A 21,794-nucleotide genomic window follows, 5' to 3' on the forward strand; every position below is an offset into this window, starting at 1 on the left:
ATCAACGATATATTAAATAAAGTGTCTCTAAGCAGAAATATATAAAGTAAGGTTATGTGTTGATTGGTTTATGAAAATGTGACCAGAAGCTTGTAGGAACCTAACCCTGTATCTCCTCTAGGAGTGATGGCTGAATATTTGCTAATTCAGTACTTGTGGTGACTTTATAGGACATGACTACAGTGAATAACAAGAATGCACTATAATTTCTTATTAATAGCCATGAGTTACTAAACAAAGCCAAGTTTCTTCAAAAACCCTAGGAGTCACAGTTGGTAAGGACAGTTAGCACTGAAGAATAATGGAAGAACAAGTGAAATTCTGTCTCAAGATACTTGGGCAGCAGTGGGGAGCTCTGAGTGGTATAAGTGTCCCTCACATTCCTGAAGTCTGTTCTTCTTGTGCACATGGTCCTGCTGAGAGTAGAAGAGAAAGGGTTTGGGCATATTGTTTACCAATCAGATAATCCTCAGAGCTAGCCCAGGGCTCGAGTGAGAGTTAACCCCTTCTAATTTGCTTCTAAAGTGACTGGATTCATTCATAAGAAGTATAATCATTAATGACTATGTCCATCTGGGTGTTAAGTCTCTGACATTCCCCAGTTCTCTTCAGTACATTGAGAGGTGAGGTATTCTCACATCTTTGTAGTTGGGAGATGATGAAACGGTCTGTGGACAAACCACATTAACAAGGCCAAGGACAGGGTGAATCCTCCTGTCTATGTGACATAGACAGTGAGGAGCTGCCATGAGATTGAATTCTGATAATAACGATTTTGCCCCCTTGGCAGTTGCAAAGTTTATTAGAAGAAATTGTATAATCATAGCAAGATTGAGACAGATATCACCATCCAGAGGGATAAGAAAGGATTGAACCAGTATGTGAAGAAAAAAGGGGACTTTGGTAGTCAGGAAAGGCTCAGATGTCTCAAATCAATGTGGAGTTTCCTCTTATCTAGTCATCTGAAAGAGAGCTGTGTGATAGCTTTGTCAGAGGTTAATATATTTTTCAGAGGAAAAGATAATAAAATTATGATTTTATTTAAAATTATATATATTTGTATATCCTGGTTACTTAATTTTATTGAAAATACTCAGGAAACTGAAGCAAGTATGGAGAAGACAAGGACAAATAGCTGTGTTCCATGGGTGGAATTTATAGGGCAGTAAAAGAATGAATGATGTGTCAACATAATATGAGATATTGATAAGAGTATTTGAAATATAGACCACAAAGTCTAATTATTTTTTTTTTTAGATCTGCTGTGATTGCCAGGCAGTGAAGAAAGTAGAAAGCTGATAAAAATGGATATCCCACTGAATCCCATGGAAATGAATGTCCCAGTGAAGCATGGCAGTAGGTAGAATGTTCCAGTATGAAAAGAATGACTCACGATCCTAGAGAGAAAGAAAAATGGGTTGGATAAAAATATCTATGTTTGAATGTATAGGGAAGTGAAAATGAGAGAATTTATGTCTTACATTCTTTGTCTTTATGAAGCAGGAGGTAGGCCCGCTTGTTTCATGGGTGGGACAAACTGGAGAGGCACTGATACGGATAAGTGTGAAGTCTTAAGAAAAATTATGAAATTTCTTTGAGGAGAGAGAAAGGAGTTAATTAAAATGACTGAAAATACCAATAAAAGGGCAGATGAGGTTACAAATTATGTTTATAATGCAGCTATTTTAAGCACAGCTGTGCCTTTTTCTTTAATAATATGTATCAAGAGTGAAGAGAATGGACCATTGGATGAAATATTTTGTAAGATGGATTTGGTGGAAAATACAAGGAGCTATGGAATGGGCGGTGTTAGTGATACCATAAGTGAGATGGTTAGCTATAGGGTCCAAGGTAAGGAGAGAAACAATCAAAGCCAAGTGGAAGTTGATAACCTAGAAAATTAAGAAAGCACCAAGGTCCTGGAGGTCAAAGAACAATTGTACTTCGAGGGAATAGAAGAGGCCACTTTGTTGTATTCGGTTGCTAATTTACAGTTGTTTAGGATTTTTCATCTATGTTTGTGAGTGAGATTGGCAAGCAACTTTTCTTTCTCTTAAATGTGTTTACCTGATTTTGATATTGAAGATTTTATAGACTCAAAGATAATACAGAGAGTGTTTTATTTTTTTCCTCTGCACTGGGATAGTTTGTGTAAGACTGGAATTATTCAAGTTTTCTCTTTCATAATATCAGTAATTTTTGAAGTTATATATATTTTAGGACTGTTTCCATTTTATCTAGGTTTTCAACTGTATAGTAAAAGAAAGTCCATAAAATTCTTCCCTGATGTTTTTAATGTGATATCTGAGTTAAACTCCTCTTATTTCTTAATAATCTTTTATTGTTCTGCCTCTTCTTTCTCTCTCGTGACTTGCCGGAGATTTGTCAATTTTATTGGTCTTTTTATAGAATTGACTTTTGGCTTCAGTAATTTTATTTATTCCATGCTTGTTTTGTGTTAATCTAATAGTGAGTGCAGAATATATCAGCATACACAGGACATTCACATCTTTACTTGCATTTTTTAAAATGTACTTTTGAAGAGCAGATTTTTAAAAATTTAGATTCAGTTCATGTTATCAATTATTTTGAAGGTTTTGCTTTTTGTTACGTAGCTAAGAAATCTTCGCCTACTCCAAGACTGAAGGACTCTTCTAGATATTTGTCTAAATATTTTGGAGTTTTAGCTTTTATGTTTAGGTCTGTAATCCATTGTGATTTAATTTTCATGTGTGGGGTAAGCTAAGGATCAAGGTTAATTTTTTTTTTTTTTTACTATGTGGATCATTAGTTATTCAGGGACTGTGTGGTACAAAGACTATCATTTCCCAGTGCCCAAAGGTGTGGATGACTTTGCTGAAAATCAATGAACCTTATATATATGGGTATGTTTCTGATTTCCTTAGAATGTTTTTTTTGATTTAGATACCTATCTTGATAGCAATACTGTACAATATTGATTGCTATAGTTTTAAATTAAAATTTGAAATCATGATCAAATTCTGTTCTTTTTCAAAATTGATTTAGCTATTTTATGTTCTTTGCATTTCAATGTAAAATTAAGAATTGGTTTGTTATTCTCTGTAAAAAGCTTCATGAGAACCTTTGTAATTTCCTGTGATAAGAGTCATAAAGGTATCGTATATTGTTAATGAGGTTACTTTTGGAAAGCCCTTAGGATGCTTGCTGGCTGATTACCAGGGTTACCAACCCTGTGGTTAGACAGTTGGAACTTTCAGTATCCTCCCCACGCAACCTCTGGGGACGGGTGAGGGGCTGAGTTTCAATCAATTGGCAATGGCTGATGATTCAATCAATCATGACTATGTAATAAAGACTCCATAAAACCCAAAAGATTAGGATTCAGGGAGCTTCTGTGTTGGTGAACTCCTGGAGATGTGGGGAGAGTGGTGAGCTCTGACAGGACATGGAAGTTCCACACCCCACCCCACATACCTTGTCTTTCGTCCAGTTGTTCATCTGTGTCCTTGATCATATCCTTTTATTATAAACTGGTAAATGTAAGTAAATGTTTCCCTGAGTTCTGTGAGTTACTTTAGCTAATTAATTTAATCGAAAGGGGGAGGAGGTCATGAGAACCTCTGATTTATAGCCCGTTGGACAGATGTGCAAGAGATGTAGATATCCCAAAGAGATGCTAAATACATATACGTGTGTATATGTATATATATATATAAAATTAATGCATACTTGATCAATTATATATTGATATATATTTGTCAGTTGATACTATAATTGATAATTATGATTGATAGTGTTGGATATGTGTATATGTAACATGTGAATCATACCAAATGAGTTTTAAAGACCCATTTAGCTCTAAAAACTAAAATTATCTGAAGAAAAAGTATTTCAGAATTAAGCAGATTAAGCTAGGAAAAGCTGTTCTTAGGAAAATACTGTTTGCATATCTGAATCAATTACTAGCTTGTAAATTTTGCCAGTGCAAGATTGTGACATATTTATCTTAGTATGCCAGTGACAAACATGCTATTTCATATATATCTGGTGCTCAATAACTTTGGAAAAAATAATTAATGTCACTGTAAGAAAATTAAAACCAGAAAATAATGTTCTGTTGTGCCTGTCTAAAAACCTAATCTTTTTCTTTTAAAAGGAAATCTAGGTGAACACACACACACACACACACATGAACCTTGTTAAGACAGGATAATGTGTCAAGTTTCAGATGGAATTGCTCAGTGAAATCTTTAAGACTGTGACATTGTATGTGGTGCAAACATTCAATTAAAGCTATAAACCCCCAAATTATAAGATCATGTGTAATTCATTTAAAGTAGCAGTGTCTTCTAGCTTGGTGCTGATTCTTCTTGTTATTAATGAGCTAGACCTTTAGAACCACTTGGCAAGACAGTTTTATTGCTTGCTAATTAGGCTCCACATTTTAAAGACACACTTCTATATAAAATAGGAAAACTCAACTACTTTTCAGATATTCGAAAAATAAGGCTCTATAGTTGCCCATTTAGTTGATTCTCTTCTTATCCTGTTTATTGCAAGCTAATTTTCTTGCATTTAGAGATAACACTGAAAATAAACAGATACTAAACGAATATTTTCTTACAAAAAGCCTTTCACTTGGGCCTTTCATCGTGAGTGTACTACTGAAAATATATAATATGCTTCCTGTTCTTTTGGAAAGTTGAAACCCCAAACATTAATTATTTTTATAGGAAAGTATGTTGCATGATTTTAGGACCAATTTAGATTGGATACCTGATTCCAGTTAGGGTTTGGTATTGCTGCCTTTCAGGCCCCAGCTCCCATTACTGTGACTTGAGGGGTCTCTTCCCTCTGAGAACAATGGCAGCTCTTAGATGTGGGACTTTCCCATTAACTTTCACTGAGTTGACTCACCAGCAGACATTTCTGTTTTCTCCTGTTTAGCTGAAGTCACTGACTCTTTGATGGACTTAACAAGAGAACTTTGGAACTTCTTTATTTGGAAACAATCCCATCATGTATGCCAAGCAAACTACTCTTGTCTCAAATCCAATGCATTTTGATAACTTAAAAAATAGCCTAAAACCTGATTGTGTTCAAAATTTTTACAGATTTATTTTGATGGTATTTTGCCACAAGTTAAAAAAGGTTTTATAAAATAAAAACTACCAAGTATTTGTTGGAAGATAATTCTCCATGGATCTCTCTTGTTTCTACCCATTTTTTTGAGCACTAGTTGTCTTTAATTCTGGGTGATTTTTTCAAGATGTTTAGCTCAAAACCTCAGAAGCTAGAGGCAGTGCCTCTCCCTCTGGAGCAATGGGCAGGCATGCTTACTGTCTAACGCAGTCAAGTCAATGATAATGTCTTCCTTTTACTGTTATAAAAATTTGGTTTCCTTTCTTGCAGTGCAACCCACTGTGTGTGTAGATGCTATCTAGTCTTCCTCATGTACCCTGTGGAAATTGGAGCTTGCAAAATTGGTTAAAAAAAAAGATGATACTCTTGCTACTGCAATTTGCAGTTTTAAAATGTAAATAATAAAATTTCCTTCATATCTGACTCAGGAAACTTACATCTTTGATGGGCACCCACAAAACTGTGGCAGGATAACCCCCAGCTCAGCTGCACTGCCAGACTGTGATATCAGGGGAATTAAGAGATGTCAGTCAATTTGGTACCTGAAATTATCTATTTGGAGGTGGATTGGTGGTTGAAGGTTTTGCTCTCTGTTAGACTGCACAAAATGTATTTGTACAAAGTTTCTTCATTATTTCCAATTAAATACAAAAGATGTCTACAATAAAAAACTTTTAAACCTTCTGAGGCGGAGCTAGAATCCATGAACAATGGGAGTTTGGGGGTGATGAGCAGGTGAGGCCAGGAGGCACCGCGAGATGAGAGAAACAGAAAATCAGGAAGTAGGGACCAACACAAAACGGGCTTCACTAACATCACATTTTTCCTAAAGTGTTGCCACAGAGAGCTTGGAGTCAAGAACCTGTCAAAAAATGAATTTTCAGAAGTGGTTAATACCAACCTAAGAATTTCTTGATTTAACACCAACCTAGGAATTTCAACAACAAAAAATTGTTTTTGTTTTGCTTTAGTAGAATTCAGCTGATGTGAAATATCACTAATTGTAGGCAGCTGTGGTCAGCAGCTTGCTTGGGATCAGCTCCTGAATTGCTTTATGGTTCAGAAATTCTGGAAATGAACACATAGGAAATGTCAGACCACAGGTACAAATAAAAAATAAAAGTGACATCTATTAAGCACAAACAAATAAAATAAACTGGAAAATGTTACCACTACAATTGGCAGAGCCTGTCAAAGTGAACTACTTGAGCTTGCCTCTACAATGGAAGCTACCAAGGGCTGATCTTTTTTTTTTTTTAAACATTTTTTATTGATTTATAATCATTTTACAATGTTGTGTCAAATTCCAGTGTTCAGCACAATTTTTCAGTTATTCATGGACATATACACACTCATTGTCACATTTTTTTCTCTGTGAGTTATCATAACATTTTGTGTATATTTCCCTGTGCTATACAGTGTAATCTTGTTTATCTATTCTACAATTTTGAAATCCCAGGCTATCCCTTCCCACCCTCCACCCCCCGGTAACCACAAGTCTGTATTCTCTGTCTGTGAGTCTATTTCTGTCCTTTATTTATGCTTTGTTTTTGTTTGTTTGTTTGTTTTTGTTTTTGTTTTTTAGATTCCACATATGAGCGATCTCATATGGTATTTTTCTTTCTCTTTCTGGCTTACTTCACTTAGAATGACATTCTCCAGGAGCATCCATGTTGCTGCAAATGGCATTATGTTGTCGGTTTTTATGGCTGAGTAGTATTCCATTGTATAAATATACCACTTCTTCTTTATCCAGTCACCTGTTGATGGACATTTAGGCTGTTTCCATGTTTTGGCTATTGTAAATAGTGCTGCTATGAACATTGGGGTGCAGGTGTCATCCTGAAGTAGATTTCCTTCTGGATATAAGCCCAGGAGTGGGATTCCTGGGTCATATGGTAAGTCTATTCCTAGTCTTTTGAGGAATCTCCACACTGTTTTCCATAGTGGCTGCACCAAACTGCATTCCCACCAGCAGTGTAGGAGGGTTCCCCTTTCTCCACAGCCTCTCCAGCATTTGTCATTTGTGGATTTTTGAATGACGGCCATTCTGACTGGTGTGAGGTGATACCTCATTGTAGTTTTGATTTGCATTTCTCTGATGATTAGTGATATTGAGCATTTTTTCATGTGCTTTTTGATCATTTGTATGTCTTCCTTGGAGAATTGCTTGTTTAGGTCTTCTGCCCATTTTTGGATTGGGTTGTTTATTTTTTTCTTATTGAGTCGTATGAGCTGCTTATATATTCTGGAGATCAAGCCTTTGTCGGTTTCACTTGCAAAAATTTTCTCCCATTCCGTAGGTTTTCTTCTTGTTTTACTTCTGGTTTCCTTTGCTGTGCAGAAGCTTGTAAGTTTCATTAGGTCCCATTTGTTTATTCTTGCTTTTATTTCTTCTAGGAGAAAATTTTCGAGATGTATGTCAGATAATGTTTTGCCTATGTTTTCCTCTAGGAGGTTTATTGTATCTTGTCTTATGTTTAAGTCTTTAATCCATTTTGAGTTGATTTTTGTATATGGTGTAAGGGAGTGTTCTAGCTTCATTGTTTTACATGCTGCTGTCCAGTTTTCCCAACACCATTTGCTGAAGAGACTGTCTTTATTCCAATGTATATTCTTGCCTCCTTTGTCAAAGATGAGTTGACCAAAAGTTTGCGGGTTCATTTCTGGGCTCTCTATTCTGTTCCATTGGTCTATATGTCTGTTTTGGTACCAATACCATGCTGTCTTGATGACTGTAGCTCTATAGTATTGTCTGAAGTCTGGGAGAGTTATTCCTCCAGCCTCTTTCTTTCTCTTCAGTAATGCTTTGGCAATTCTAGGTCTTTGATGGTTCCATATGAATTTTATTATGATTTGTTCTAGTTCTGTGAAATATGTCCTGGGTAATTGGATAGGGATTGCATTAAATCTGTAGATTGCCTTGGGCAGTGTGACCATTTTAACAATATTGATTCTTCCAATCCAAGAGCATGGAATATCTTTCCATTTTTTAAAGTCTTCTTTAATTTCCTTCATCAATGGTTTATAGTTTTCTGTGTATAATTCTTTCACCTCCTTGGTTAGATTTATTCCCAGATATTTGATTACTTTGGGTGCTATTTTAAAGGGGATTGTTTCTTTACTTTCTTCTTCTGTTGATTTATCGTTAGTGTAAAGAAATGCAACTGATTTTTGAACGTTAATTTTGTAACCTGCTACCTTGCTGAATTCTTCAATCAGCTCTAGTAGCTTTTGTGTGGACCTTTTAGGGTTTCCTATATATAGTAACATGTCATCAGCATATAATGACACTTTCACCTCTTCTTTTCCAATTTGGATCCCTTTTCTTTCTTTCTCTTGCCTGACTGCTGTGGCTAGGACTTCGAGGACTACGTTGAATAGGAGTGGTGATAGTGGGCATCCTTGTCTTGTCCCAGATTTTAGTGGGAAGCTTTTGAGTTTTTCACTGTTGAGTACTATGCTGGCTGTAGGTTTGTCATATATAGCTTTTATTATGTTGAGATATGTTCCCTCTATACCCACTTTGGCAAGAGTTTTTATCATAAATGGGTGTTGAATTTTATCAAATGCATTTTCTGCATCGATTGAGATGATCATGTGGTTTTTGTCCTTTCTCTTGTTGATGTGATGTATTACACTGATTGATTTGCGTATGCTGAACCAGCCTTGTGTCCCTGGGATGAACCCCACTTGGTCATGATGTATAATCTTTTTTGTGTGTTGTTGGATTCTATTTGCTAAAATTTTGGTGAGGATTTTGGCGTCTATGTTCATCAGTGATATTGGCCTATAATTCTCTGTTTTTGTAGTGTCTTTGCCTGGTTTTGGTATCAGGGTGATGGTGGCTTCATAGAATGAGTTTGGGAGTATTCCCTCCTTTTCAATCGTCTGGAAGAGTTTGAGAAGGACTGGTATGAGTTCTTCTTTGTATGTTTGGTAGAATTCCCCGGTGAAGCCGTCCGGTCCTGGACTTTTATTTGTAGGGAGGTTTTTAATTGCTATTTCTGTTTCCTTTCTAGTGATCGGATTGTTCAAGTGTTCAGATTCTTCTTGATTCAGTTTTGGTGGACAGTATGTTTCCAGAAACTTGTCCGTCTCCTCTAGGTTATCCAGTTTGGTTCCATATAGTTTTTCATAATATTCTCGTATGATATTCTGTATTTCTATTTTGTTTGTTGTAATTTCTCCATTTTCCTTTCTTATTTTGCTAATTCGTGCTCTCTCTTTTTTCTTCTTTGTGAGTTTGGCCAGAGGTTTGTCGATTTTATTTACTTTTTCAAAAAACCAGCTTTTGGTTTGGTTGATTTTTTCTGTGGTCTTGTTAATCTCTATTGTATTTAATTCCCCTCTGATCTTTATTATTTCCTTCCTTCTGCTGCTTTTTGGGGGCTTTTTGTTCTTCTTTTTCTAATTCATTCAGTTGGTGGGTTAAATTGTTTCTTTGAGATTGTTCTTCTTTTTTGAGGAAGGCCTGTATCGCTATAAACTTCCCTCTTAGCACTGCCTTTGCTGTGTCCCATAGGTTTTGAGTGGTTGTGCTTTCATTATCATTTGTCTCTAGGTATTTTTTAATTTCAGCTTTGATTTCCTCATTGATCCATTGTTTTTTCAATAACATATTGTTTAATCTCCATGCTTTCCTTTTTTTCTCCTTTGTTTCTCTGTTGTTGATTTCCAGTTTCATGGCATTGTGGTCAGTAAAGATGCTTGAGATAATTTCTATCTTCTTAAAATTGTTGAGGTTTCTTTTGTGCCCAAGTACATGATCGATCCTGGAAAATGTTCCACGTGCACTTGAAAAGAATGTATATCCTATTTTTGGGGGGTGTAATGCTCTGAAAATATCCACCAAATCTAGTTTTTCTGTTGTAGTATTTAATTTCTCTGTTGCCTTGTTTATTCTCTGTCTGGAAGATCTGTCTAGTGATGTTAATGCAGTGTTAAAATCTCCAACTATGATTGTATTCCCATCAATATCCCCCTTTATCTCTGTTAGTAATTCTTGTATGTACTTAGGTGCTCCTATATTGGGTGCATATATATTAACGAGTGTAATATCCTCATCTTGTATCACTCCTTATAAAATGTCATTATAAAATGTCCTTCTTTATCTTTCTTTATGGCCTTTGTTTTAAAGTCTATTTTGTCTGAAATCAGTACTGCAACACCTGCTTTTTTGGCTTTTCCATTTGCATGGAATATCCTTTTCCATCCTTTCACTCTCAATCTATATGTGTCCTTCTCCCTAAAGTGGGTCTCTTGTATGCAGCATATTGAAGGTTCTTGCTTTATTATCCAGTCTGCCACTCTCTGTCTTTTGACTGGAGCATTTAGTCCATTAACATTTACAGTAATTAATGATAGATGTGTGTTTATTGCCATTTTGAACTTATCTTTGCAGTTGAATTGGTATATCCTCTTTGTTCCTTTCTTCTTCCTTTTGTGGTTTGGTAATTTTCCTTTGTAATATCATGGATTTTATTTAATTTTTGTGACTCCTTTGTACATTTTTGGCTTGTGGTTACCCTTTTTTGTAAATCTGTCAACCCATTACTATAACTGTTTTTATTAAACTGATAGTAACATGATCTCAAACCCATCCTACTGTTAAAAAAAATTTAAAAAAGAAAGAAAAAAATATTCTATATTTCCCTGCCTCCCTCTCCCACTCTCAGTGATTTGTATGTCTTCTTTTGTAATTTCATGTTTACTTTATTTGTAATTCATGAGTTATCACCTTTCCAGTTGTGAGTTTCTCATTTCTGTAGCATCCTGCTGCTTTTCTATTTAGAATAGCCCTTTCAATATTTCTTTTAGCATGGGTTTAGTGTTGCTAAACTCCTGCAGCTTTTTTTTTGTCTGTGAAACTCTTTATTTCTCCTTCTATCCTCAAGGATAGCCTTGCTGGATGAAGGATCCTAGGCTGCATCTTTTTTTCATTCAGGGCTTTGAATATATCTTGCCACTCCCTTCTGGCCTGTAGTGTTTGTGTAGGGAAATCAGCTGAGAGCCTTATGGGGGTTCCCTTGTAACTTACTCTTTGCTTTTCTCTTGCTGCCTTTAGAATCATTTCTTTATCCTTGACTCTGGCCATCTTGATTATGATGTCTTGGTGTGGGTCTATTTGGGTTCTTCCTGTTTGGGACCCTCTGAGCTTCCTGTACTTGGATATCTGATTCCTTCTTTAAGTTTGGGAAGTTTTCAGTCATGATTTCTTCAAAAACCGTTTCAATCCCCTTTGATCTTTCTTCTCCTTCTGGGACCCCTATTATGCGAAGATTGGGACGCTTTATGTTATCCCTTAGGTCCCTTATGCTATTTTCATTATTTTTTATTTGCTTCTCTTGTAGTTCTTCTGAATGGGTGCTTTCTATTGCCCTGTCTTCTAGATCACTAATTCGTTCCTCTGCATTATGTAGTCGGCTTTGCACAGCTATTAGATCATTCCTCATCTCTGTCAATGAGTTTACCCATTCTACTTGGCTCTTCTTTATAGCTTCAATTTCATTTTTGACATATTTTATATCTCTAAACACTATCTCTTTTAATTCCTTCAGCAATATGATCACTCCTTTTTTGAAATCTTGATCTAGTAGGCTATCGATGTCTATTTCGTTGATCTTTCTTTCAGGGGATTTCTCTTGTTCTTTTAATTGGGAAAGGTTTTTCTGCTTCTTCATCTTGCTCATACCTCTCTGGCACTGGTTTATGAAGTATCAGTTGTTTATTTTGGTCCTTAAGGATTTTATCTATCTAATGCCTATTTAGGAATAGAACTTAGGAAAAAAGAGAAAAAAAAATAAGAGAGAGAAAGAATTTTAAAAGAAGAGAGAAAGAGGGTTTAAAAACAGTGTATAATGAGTAATAGAAGAGCGAGTTGAGGCAGAGTATTAATCGGGTTGAGACGTCCTTTTAAAACCTTTACAAAAAAGGGGGGGAGATGAATAGATGTATTTGAAACCTGTGTCTAATCAATAACAGGACATCAAAACCCAAGAGAAATAGAAATGAATTAAGAAGTAAAAATTAAGAGAGTAATAGGAAATAGAATAGGTAAAAACAGATTTTAAAAAAAAGGGGGAGTGGGGTTTGTCGGTGTTCTCCTGGAGTCTGTGTGCTTTTAATGTGAAGTCTTTCTTCGTCCTGTTTTGGAAGCTCAGCCTGCTGTTTTCAGAGGCCCTCCATTGGCGCCCTCTTCCGTGCTGCTCCCAGCACCTGCAGATCGCGCCTCCTCCTAACACTGGGTCAGGTGCAGCTCTCTGCTGTGGGCGGGCGGGTCGCTGCCCCTCCCGATGCCGCAGTCAGATGTTGCAGACTGGCCGGGTAGGAGGGCGGGTCGTGCCCCCTCCCAGCACCTCGGTTAGGGGCTGTGTTCCTGCCCGAAAGGCGGGGGGCCGCTCTCGCTCTACCTGCGCGGCCGGTAGCTCTGCTCTCTGTGCGGCTGCGCCTCCGCCCTGGTCTGCGCTCCGCGGGTGGGCTCGGGGAAGACGGAGGGACAGCCCTGTCCCTGCTCCAAGCCAGAACCCAGCTCCTTGTTTGTCTTTGTGGAGCAAGTTCTCTGAGTGACCAGGATGGAAGGACCCTATCTGCCCTGGGCTGCAGGCCAGTCTCAGTCTGGCCTTTGAGGCTGCTAAGCCCTTCGGTGCGGATGCAGGTTTCGCCCCCGTCCCCGCCTGGGCGCTCAGCGCAGAGGATTTGGCGGCTGCGCCTGAGCCCCGCCTCTCTTCCCCCAAAAACTTTCCGCGGGATTTCAGAGATGGGGGTGTGCACCCTTTCCCGGAGAGCACGTCAACCTTTCTGTTTTATGGAGGGCCCAGGTTGTTCTGCCCTGTGCACCCACAGCCACGGCGCGCAGCCCCTTGCGTTCCCCCGGGGCTGCCTCCGTGCAACCGCCCCCGTCCTCCGCCCGGCTTGTGCAGCCTGGCCCTGCCCGCCGCTGCCGGCCCGCGTCTCAGGCTGGGTGTGGGGGGGACGCTGTGTGCCCGTTTAACTTAGTTCTGTTAGTCAAGGGCTGCTCTGTACAGATCTGAGCCTCGGAGGCTCCCCCTCCGTCCCGCTGGCCTCTCAGTTGGAGAGGGGAGACCCAGCGAGCGAGCGCCAGTCCTCCCCTGCCGCTCCCTCCCCGCGGGACCCGTCCCGAGCTGCTTTGCATTTTGTTCTTTTTTCCTTTTCTCCTACCAGATTTTTGGCGTCTTTATCTTTTGAAGAGGGTGATGTTCTGTCGGAGTTCCACCGGTGCTCTGGTTGGCTGAGTGGATCTGTAGTTGTGGGTCTTGGTGTATCTGTGGGAGAGGGTGACCTGCGAGCATCCTTCTACTCCGCCATCTTCCGGAAATCTCGGGCTGATCTTTTATACAAATGAGCAGGAGACATTTTTTATGGATGTCATTGTGACTGGCATTTATTTTTCCCTGAGGATAATATTGAGAGAAGGAATTTACATATGACTAGAAACATTTAAATTTCTGGTAGAGGTTTCTATAAAGCAGGTTTCATAAAGTATAATGGACCACGATTTGTTATAATATGCCATAGTAAAAAAAATCAATTTTTGCTGCCTCTATCTTCGCTAAATAAAGACAGTTGGATTTCTATCACAGAGAGGCATGTTAAAGTTTAATTTGCAAGAAGCTTGAGATAATGACCTGAGAAATGGAGTGAAAACTATGGGTCTACTGACCTTTTTCTTAGATCTACCACTCTACGTGTAACATTTCTACTTAAGAGATTGTTTAAAATGCTATGCAAGGACTTGGCTGTTTCATCTGACTCTTGGTGATAACCACCTTTTCCTTTTTTTATAATCAAATGTGATGTTTTTTGTTATGCTTTTACCTCAATGTGCAAAATTTCTAATTTAGAAAATTACATTTGTTCTCATCTACATTTTCTGATTCCAACACTGAACCAAAAAAACAAAACAAAAAATCAAAAAAAGACAGAAAAGAGAACAGATAAATCGGCCAAGATAGAATTAAGGAGAGATGTTGATCAAATTGTGGGTTCTGACCACTTCCTCTGGAAGGAAATTCAAAATGATCTGACCAAATTCCTCGTTTCTCTTTTGCTGTGTATTTTGAGCTGTGATTAGTTAGAATATAATGTGTCTTCACATGGTCCTTTACATGTTTTTCCTGCTTGGTGTTCACTAAGTATCTTAAATTTATATACGTGTGTATCAAAATTAGGAAACTTTGGCCATTGTTTTTTCAAATATATTTATATACTTTTTTGGTCCATTCTATCTTTTCTTATGCTTGCACTCCAATTATTTATGTTAGATGCTTTGATATTATCTATAATGGGTCTCTCAGGCTCACTTTTTTCTCTGTTCTGCATATTAGCTATTTCTATTAATCTATCTTTAGATTCATGTACTCTTACCTCTGCTATCTTTAATCTGCTGTTAAGTCTCTCCAGTGAGTATTTTATTTCAAACATTTTATTTTTCATTTCTAGGGTTTCCATTTGGTCTTTTAAAAATGATTTCTATTTAACTGAAAATATTTTGTACCTTTTGCTTCATCACAAGGCTGGTTTCTTGTTTCTGTTCTTGAACATCTTTGGTAATGGTTATAGTAGCTGTTCTGTTTTGTTAATTCCAATATATGGTTCACTCAGAGTTGTTACCATTGATTTTTATTTTCTGTATATCATTTTACTGATGTGTCGGCTGTCAAATAGTTTTGAATTGCATATTGGATCTTATGACAGAAGTTATGAGGGCATTGGATTCTAATATTTTTCTGTGATGAATGCTATTTCATTTGTTTTATCATTTTATATAAATGAGACTTAAACTGTAAACTCTGATTTTCCAATAGCAGCTCTGGTCTGACTGGTGATTGGCTGGTGGACATCCATTATTCTGAAGTCAGTCATAGATTTAGGTCAGTCAAACTTGGTGACGACCATCTAGCCCTTTCCCTCGAGGGATTACTCTTTCTCGAATGCCCATGTCTTCTGGGATTTATTCTTTAGGAACCCCAATCAGGGATGACCGTATTTTTCCACTAATGCCCTCACTAGCCCACTTACCTGAGAAAAAAAAAAGTTGTGAATGCACAACATGCAATTTCTCTCCTTTGCTTTTGTACGCCTTGCCAGAGTTGTCCATGACTCGTGTAACTATGCTATGGGATGCCTAATGAGGTAGCTATCCTTCTATAATGTCCAGGGCTTATAGCCATTATTTGAAAAAAAAAATAAGGTCTTTCCAGTAGGATCTTAACTATAACTAGAAGTGAAACTTCTAGGGGTTTTAATATAACTGTGTTGTTACCAATATTTTAAAATTATTCTGTAATTTTTATTTTGCTATTCTATTTTACTCAAGATATTTTAATAATAAAAGTTTACCCCTTTAAGTAATTAAATTGGTCCTTCCTTTATCTTCCCACTCCTTTTTGATAGCTTATAGTTTATTGTTCTGTTGTCAGAGAATATCTTATGTATTATTATACTTTTTGAAGTTTGTCCATGTATTTGTGTGACCAGGTCAAAAGAAGTTATTTTTTATTATCAGTATACATAGGTTGATATATATCATTATTTTGTCTCAAGATCCTTATATTTTGGTTATTCCATCTCTTCTGACAAATATAAAGTAATAGTTTCCTTTTATATAATATTTCTGTAGATTTCTCTTATAGTTTCTATTTTAAATATTCTCATTGATACATCATATGTTATGTACATTTATGACATATCAAATACATCATCATTTTCATATAACATTTGGAAATTGTTGTAAGTCCACTCTGTGTGCCTGGAAACTGCTGGGTGGCAGCACTGTTTAAGAGGGGCTCCCTGAACCTGGTCCAGATCCATGGAGGCTCCTAGTCCCTGTGGCTCTTTCCTTCTCTCCCACCGTCTATCCCTGGCGTGGGGTCCACCAGATACCCAGAGCAGCTCTTAGCTTTGCACCTGTGGCATTATTCTGGTCTCCCCATTTCTAGGAGGGCTGCCAGGCAGATGTCTCTCTCCTGCTAGGCAAGTTGTTATTTGTTTCCGGGGGCATATGAGACTGGGTGACCAGGATGGTGCTGGCCTCTTGATTCGGGGTGACTCAAATTATTCATGTAGACAGGGGTCCCAAGAAAGATTTTTACCAGGGGTTCCAGGTACCCTAGGGGCAATCCAGCCCCTTGATAAACTGTCAGCCTTGAACACGAAGTGCATAAAAAATAGAAGGAAAAGGAGAGTGGCTATCTTTGACAATAAAACTTGCGATAGAAAACTCCTTTTGTTCTTAAAGATTTAGCAGTAAGTTAAGTTCGTATTCTTCTAAGCTAAACAAGAAATTTGGCATTTTTTTCCTGCAGGAGGTGGAATGGTGATTCATATGCGACATGTCATCAGGCCAAAGCGTGTATCCTCCTAAGTGGAAATCACTTCTGATAACAAAGTCACGTCAGTTTATCCAGAAGGATCCCTTAGAAGGTATCCATCACAACATCTCATCTCTATAGAAAAGTTTAATATTTCTTTGAGTTTATATTCTTCACAGATAACCTTGTTTATGTAATTTTCCCCAACAGAGGCTTCCAAGTAGATAAATTGTGAAGGATGAAGCACATTATTAGAATGCAGTGTACTGTTTCCCTGTGATAAATAAATATGTGTATTTGCTTCATATCCCTTAAGAGATGATACAGTCAAATCTTGGGGAATCAAATGGAATTTCTGTATGCATTTATCATAAATATCTGAGATTTCAAAAATTATCACAAATGTTCACAAAAAGGGAAAATCTAAGATCTCTAAAGCAGCTCTTCCAAAAGGAGCAGATGATTCACTGCTCAGGAGAGGCGAGAATGTGTTCTGGTAGAAGGTGTTTCCTGACAGTTTTGCCAAAAGTGGAAACTCCTTTTCCCCTTTCAGGACCTTAGTCACACCCACCCCTCTTGAACAAAACAAAGCACAGAACTCTGCAAATTTTCTTGTCTGGTGGGATATTCTTAAACTCATCTGAACCAAACTGGAATTTCAGAAAGAGAGAAAGTAGTTACCAGGAAAACATTGTTAAAAGCATAATTTCATTTTTGTGTGGAAACATTGTATGGAACATACTGCTAATATCTTATTTAGAGATTTTTGATACCATGTTAATGAGAGAATTTGGCGTGTGCTTTTCCTTTCTTGGGATGTCCTTGTTAGATTTTGGCATCTAGGTAATAGTGGTTTCATAATATGAGCTGGAAGGTATCTTCTCTTGTTATACAGTGCAGGAGATCTTGTGTTAGATTGTGTTTTTTCTCTCTTAAATGTTTGGAAGATTTTACCAGTATCTAGACCTGAAGTTTTATTTTATAAAAATTGATTACAGATTCAGTATCTTTATTAGATAAAATGCTCTGCTATTTTTACCTGGTGCCAGTTAAAATTGCACCTTTTGGGGAGTGATGGAAATGCTAGCTGCCTGGACTGTGGTAGTGGTTTCAGTGGTGTGTGTATCTATTAAAATGCATCCAATTGTGCATTTGAAATACGCGTTGATTACTATCCAGGAACCATACCACAATGAAGGTGTTAAAATATCTTTTGCTAGGAACTTTTGGTATTTTATCTAAATTTTCAAATTGACTTTTTCCCCCATAATTTTATATATTACATACTTTTTAAAATATCTGTCCAGTCTTTAGTGATATTTTCTTTTAAAATTTTTGGTGATTAATATTTGTGCCTTAATTTTCCCCTTGATCATCCTTGTGGCCAGTTTATTAAGAAGCCAACTATTGGCTCTCTTGACTCATTTTTTGATTTCCAATTTATTGATTTATGTTCTTTTTATTATTTTCCTTCATAACTTTCTTTGAATAGAACTCTCTGTTCTCTTTCTAGCTCCTCGAAATTAATCTTCAGATGGTTATTTTCAGTTTTTCTTATTCAATATTATCAATTTTTCTCTAAAGACAACTTTAGCTGCATCCCACACATTTTGACTTGCTATATATTAATTTTCCTGAAGTTCAAACATGTTAAGTTTCATTTTGATTTCTTCTTTGACCTATGGGTTATTTTGAATATGCTACATAATTTTCATACATTTGTGGGTTTTCTAGTTTCCTTTCTATTTTTAGCTCAGATCCACTGACAGAGATATGTTTTATTTCACTCCTTTGAAATTTATTGATACTTGATTTTTGGTTTAGTTTATAACAAGTTTTGCAAATGTTCCATGTGTGCTTGATAGTAATATGTTGTGCAGTTGTTAAATTCTGTATTTTATGTATAAATTATTTAATGTTGAAATATCTTTAAATGTTCTACATCTTTTTTGATATTTTGGCCTGCTCATTATATCAGTTACTGAGAAATATGTGCCAAAATTCTTTTGTATTTTGGGGGATTTATCTTTACCTCTTTTAAAATTTTTGCTCTATGCAGTTTGATGCTGCATGTGTAGATATACATAAATGTTTATCTTCCTATTGAATAGACCTTTTTGAAAATTTCCTTTCTTTGTCTGTCAAGGTCACACTGGTAGTTGTTGGCAGAGCTGATACTAGAAATATAATCATTAAAAAAGAGACAACAGGCCCAAAATGGAATCACCTATGCCAAGCTCCATATCAGCAAACCAACACTTACTACCCAACCTAATTTCAGTTTCAACTTCTCCCAGGAATGTAATCTTAAGCCAGTCAGTCTGGAATTTCCTGGTCAGTGGTAGTGAGGTAATCTCTAGATTGCCTCATAGACCCCTTCTATCACCCAGAGGAAGAAGAGTAATCTGCTCTTTCCTTTTCGCTGCCCACTTCTGCGGTGAAGCTCTCACGTTTTGCATAGTTCTTTGGAACTCCTTTCTGTTTGTTGCGTGGGATGCTACCCTACTCATGAATCATTGAATAAAGCCAATTAGATCCTCAGGTTTACTCAGTTGGATATTATTTTTTTAACATAATTCATAGCAATCATTAAGTATTTATTTAGCACTGTCTGTGGTGGCAATGAGTCTGGATCTGATTCAAGCCTCTATCAGATAATATCTTAGCCTTAAGGAACACCAGGACGATCATTACAGGGCATCGTTTTTTGACAGGAATTTTTTCGAATCTTTGTATCAAGGGGAAAAGATAGCCAAGATGAACTAATTAACACTTCAGAAGAGATGAATTAGAAAGCCTTATTTTGAAAGATGTGCCTTATCTACTTAATGAATGAAACACTTATATTTATGTGTTCTCTTACTCTGTAAAAGTCAGAGTAATCATTAAAAAAAAGTTTGAATTAACAACTGGACAATACAGATGAGTTGAAAGTATAGGCTTAAATATTAAATTGTAGATAAATTTTTACTACAACTATAATTTTATTTTTCTTATGAAAAGTACCATAAATATTTAATCATTTGATAATTATATATTATTTTGTGATAAAGCTTTTAGCCACTCATTCATATATATTGAGCACCTACTGCATGTGAAGCAGTCATTACAGGTTATCTTCTAAGCCTATTCTCTGCAGGTATAAATAATCCTATTTTGACTTTGTTTCCTTTAGGATCACAGAAGGATTTCAGGCTATATTTTGCAGTTGTAAAAGACAAAAAGAAAACACCCAGTTAATATAAAATTGACTTGGCGAAAACTTTCTTATGGAGACAAAAATAGTTAATTTCTCATCTCTGATGGAAAAAAAATGTAATATATCCAGAATGAGAAAAATAGAGGCTCCCAATTACATTTAGCCTCTTAGCTACTTGCATGAACATGAATCGAAAATAAAAGGAACAGACTCAGCAAAGCTAGTTGTAATGAGAACACTATTAGAAATAGAACATTGCGGGGGATGGTAGTAGAAATACATAGAAATATGCAAAAATGCCTACAAAAAGTCAATACCTACTAAAATATAGAATCTTTAAACCAGCTAGTGACCTAAAAGCAAATATTGAGCAGAAGTAATACAAAAAAGGTGCTAATTATTGATTTCCAGATGGCCTTGTCTCTAGTTGGCTGAAACCACCATGACTTGGGAACAGGAGTGTAACTCCGAATGCCGGAAGCCATTCCAGATGGCACAGCAAATCTACCAAAGAATACATTTCAGTAATCGTTTATGCTGTAAGAATAACATTTAAGGAATTTGAGGTTCACTTTCATTTTCATGCATCTGCATCATTCTCTCGTGGGGTGTTTAAGGAATATCTAACAGCCAGGATTTAGAGAAACAAATTGTACTAGATTCTCTCTTTGAAACTAAACATCCAAGCATGAAGGCTGTAGAATCATCTGCTTAAGACCATAAATTAAATAAAATGAACAACCATGTGCAAGGCACATTTCTAGGCATCTAGGGAGAAAAATGAGGTTAAAATGCTTAGTACACATTGCTACACTCTGGTAGGCAGCCATTACTGAAGAAAATGACATAACAGTACAGATGTGTGTACAGATTACGGTCTTCAACCTTGATCTGGTCCTCAGTGCAGCATGGTGATCTTTTAGAAATTTTTATTTCATTTTCTCTCTTTTTCCTACAGGGACAACTGCTAATGTATAACAACCCTTCATGTGGTTCCCAAACTGTTCCCATTCTTCTTACTCTCAGGGGGTGACTGTGCCTTTTACTTCACGGAGGAAACAGGGTCTACCCATGTTACTGGATTGCAGTATTATTTATCTTTATGTCTTTTCCTTACTTCTCAGTGAAAGCATTTATCTTTCTTCCTATTAAGCTATAGTCTGCACTTGTGCCTTGAATCCTCATTCCTCTAACCTCCTGTACAACTTAAAATTACCTTCTTTTCCTCAGGGTTTAAATTCTCCTTCACTGTCTTCTTCCCATTTTCTGTTGTAGAAGTACTGCCTCCAGCCACTATTCTTTCCAGAGCCGTGCTTCCTAAAAGCATCACTGATGTGCACTTTCTTCAGTTCGTTCATCCCACTGATTCTTTAACACAGCACATTCTGCCAGCATCATTCTGCCAATACCATCCCTGCCTGTGTTCATTTTATCTGTCCTCTTGTTCACCTTTGGTCCTGTTGAGCTATCCTCTGTTCTTCAACCTTTCTGCTCCTTAGACTTACGGAGCGTTCTTTCCAGTTTCTTTCCCCACTCCTCTGGTTAAATCTCCTTGCAGGTTCTTCTTGCATCTGCCTCTGAGAGAAAGTGTTCCTCCAAGTGCCAGCCTTAACCTTGTCTTCCTCCTGATCCTTCCTGGATTGTCTCTTCTACCTTGATGGTTTTGAGAGCCACAGATACATAACGCTGTGTCTTCTTGAGACTCCAATGTATCCAGAATTCTCGGGAGCCCCAGGGAGAATATTCCGTAAATTTCAAATTCAGTATGTGAGTTCATCATCTTGCATCTGAGCCTCAAAACTGATTCTTCTTCCTAATAATAGTATTAATAATATAGATGGTTAAGATCTCTTTTGAGAACTATCTGGCGTAATATGCATTGTATCACTATTAACTCCATTTCCAGATGAGCACAGTGAGACAGAAAAATGTTAGTTTATCCAAGGTTGTGTGGCTAGTAAGTTTGCTCCTGGGCCCATTCTCTTAACCATGACACCCATGGCACAAAGGTTTACAAATCTCCCTGCCAGTTTCTTAAACTAGATTGTTATTATTTCTCACCTGATCTAGTACAATAACCTTCTAATTGGCCCTCTTAACTCTAGATTCACCTCCCTCCAATCTGTCCTCCACATGGC

General features: G+C 37.1%; 1 protein-coding gene across 13 annotated transcripts in view; it reads left to right on the forward strand.

The window, feature by feature from the left end:
• LOC105071405 (methyltransferase 4, N6-adenosine) overlaps window positions 1–21,794 on the forward strand; it is a 198,463-nt gene that overhangs the window by 144,196 nt on the left and 32,473 nt on the right. For 6 of the 13 annotated variants that reach the window (XM_074352513.1, XM_074352520.1, XM_074352516.1 and 3 more), the window contains 2 exons: window positions 1,258–1,356; window positions 16,452–16,569. Coding sequence is in view for 2 of the 13 variants with exons in the window: in XM_074352527.1 (XP_074208628.1) it covers window positions 16,452–16,527 (76 nt within the window). In the remaining 11 variants the exon portion in view is untranslated. Of the gene's footprint in view, window positions 1–1,257; window positions 1,357–14,951; window positions 15,018–16,451; window positions 16,570–21,794 lie in introns of all 13 variants that reach the window. The other 7 variants (XM_074352514.1, XM_074352527.1, XM_074352528.1 and 4 more) reach the window with 2 other exon arrangements.

This window comes from Camelus bactrianus, chromosome 24 (assembly GCF_048773025.1).
Source record: "Camelus bactrianus isolate YW-2024 breed Bactrian camel chromosome 24, ASM4877302v1, whole genome shotgun sequence".
In the NCBI taxonomy this organism is placed as follows: Eukaryota; Metazoa; Chordata; class Mammalia; order Artiodactyla; family Camelidae; genus Camelus; species Camelus bactrianus.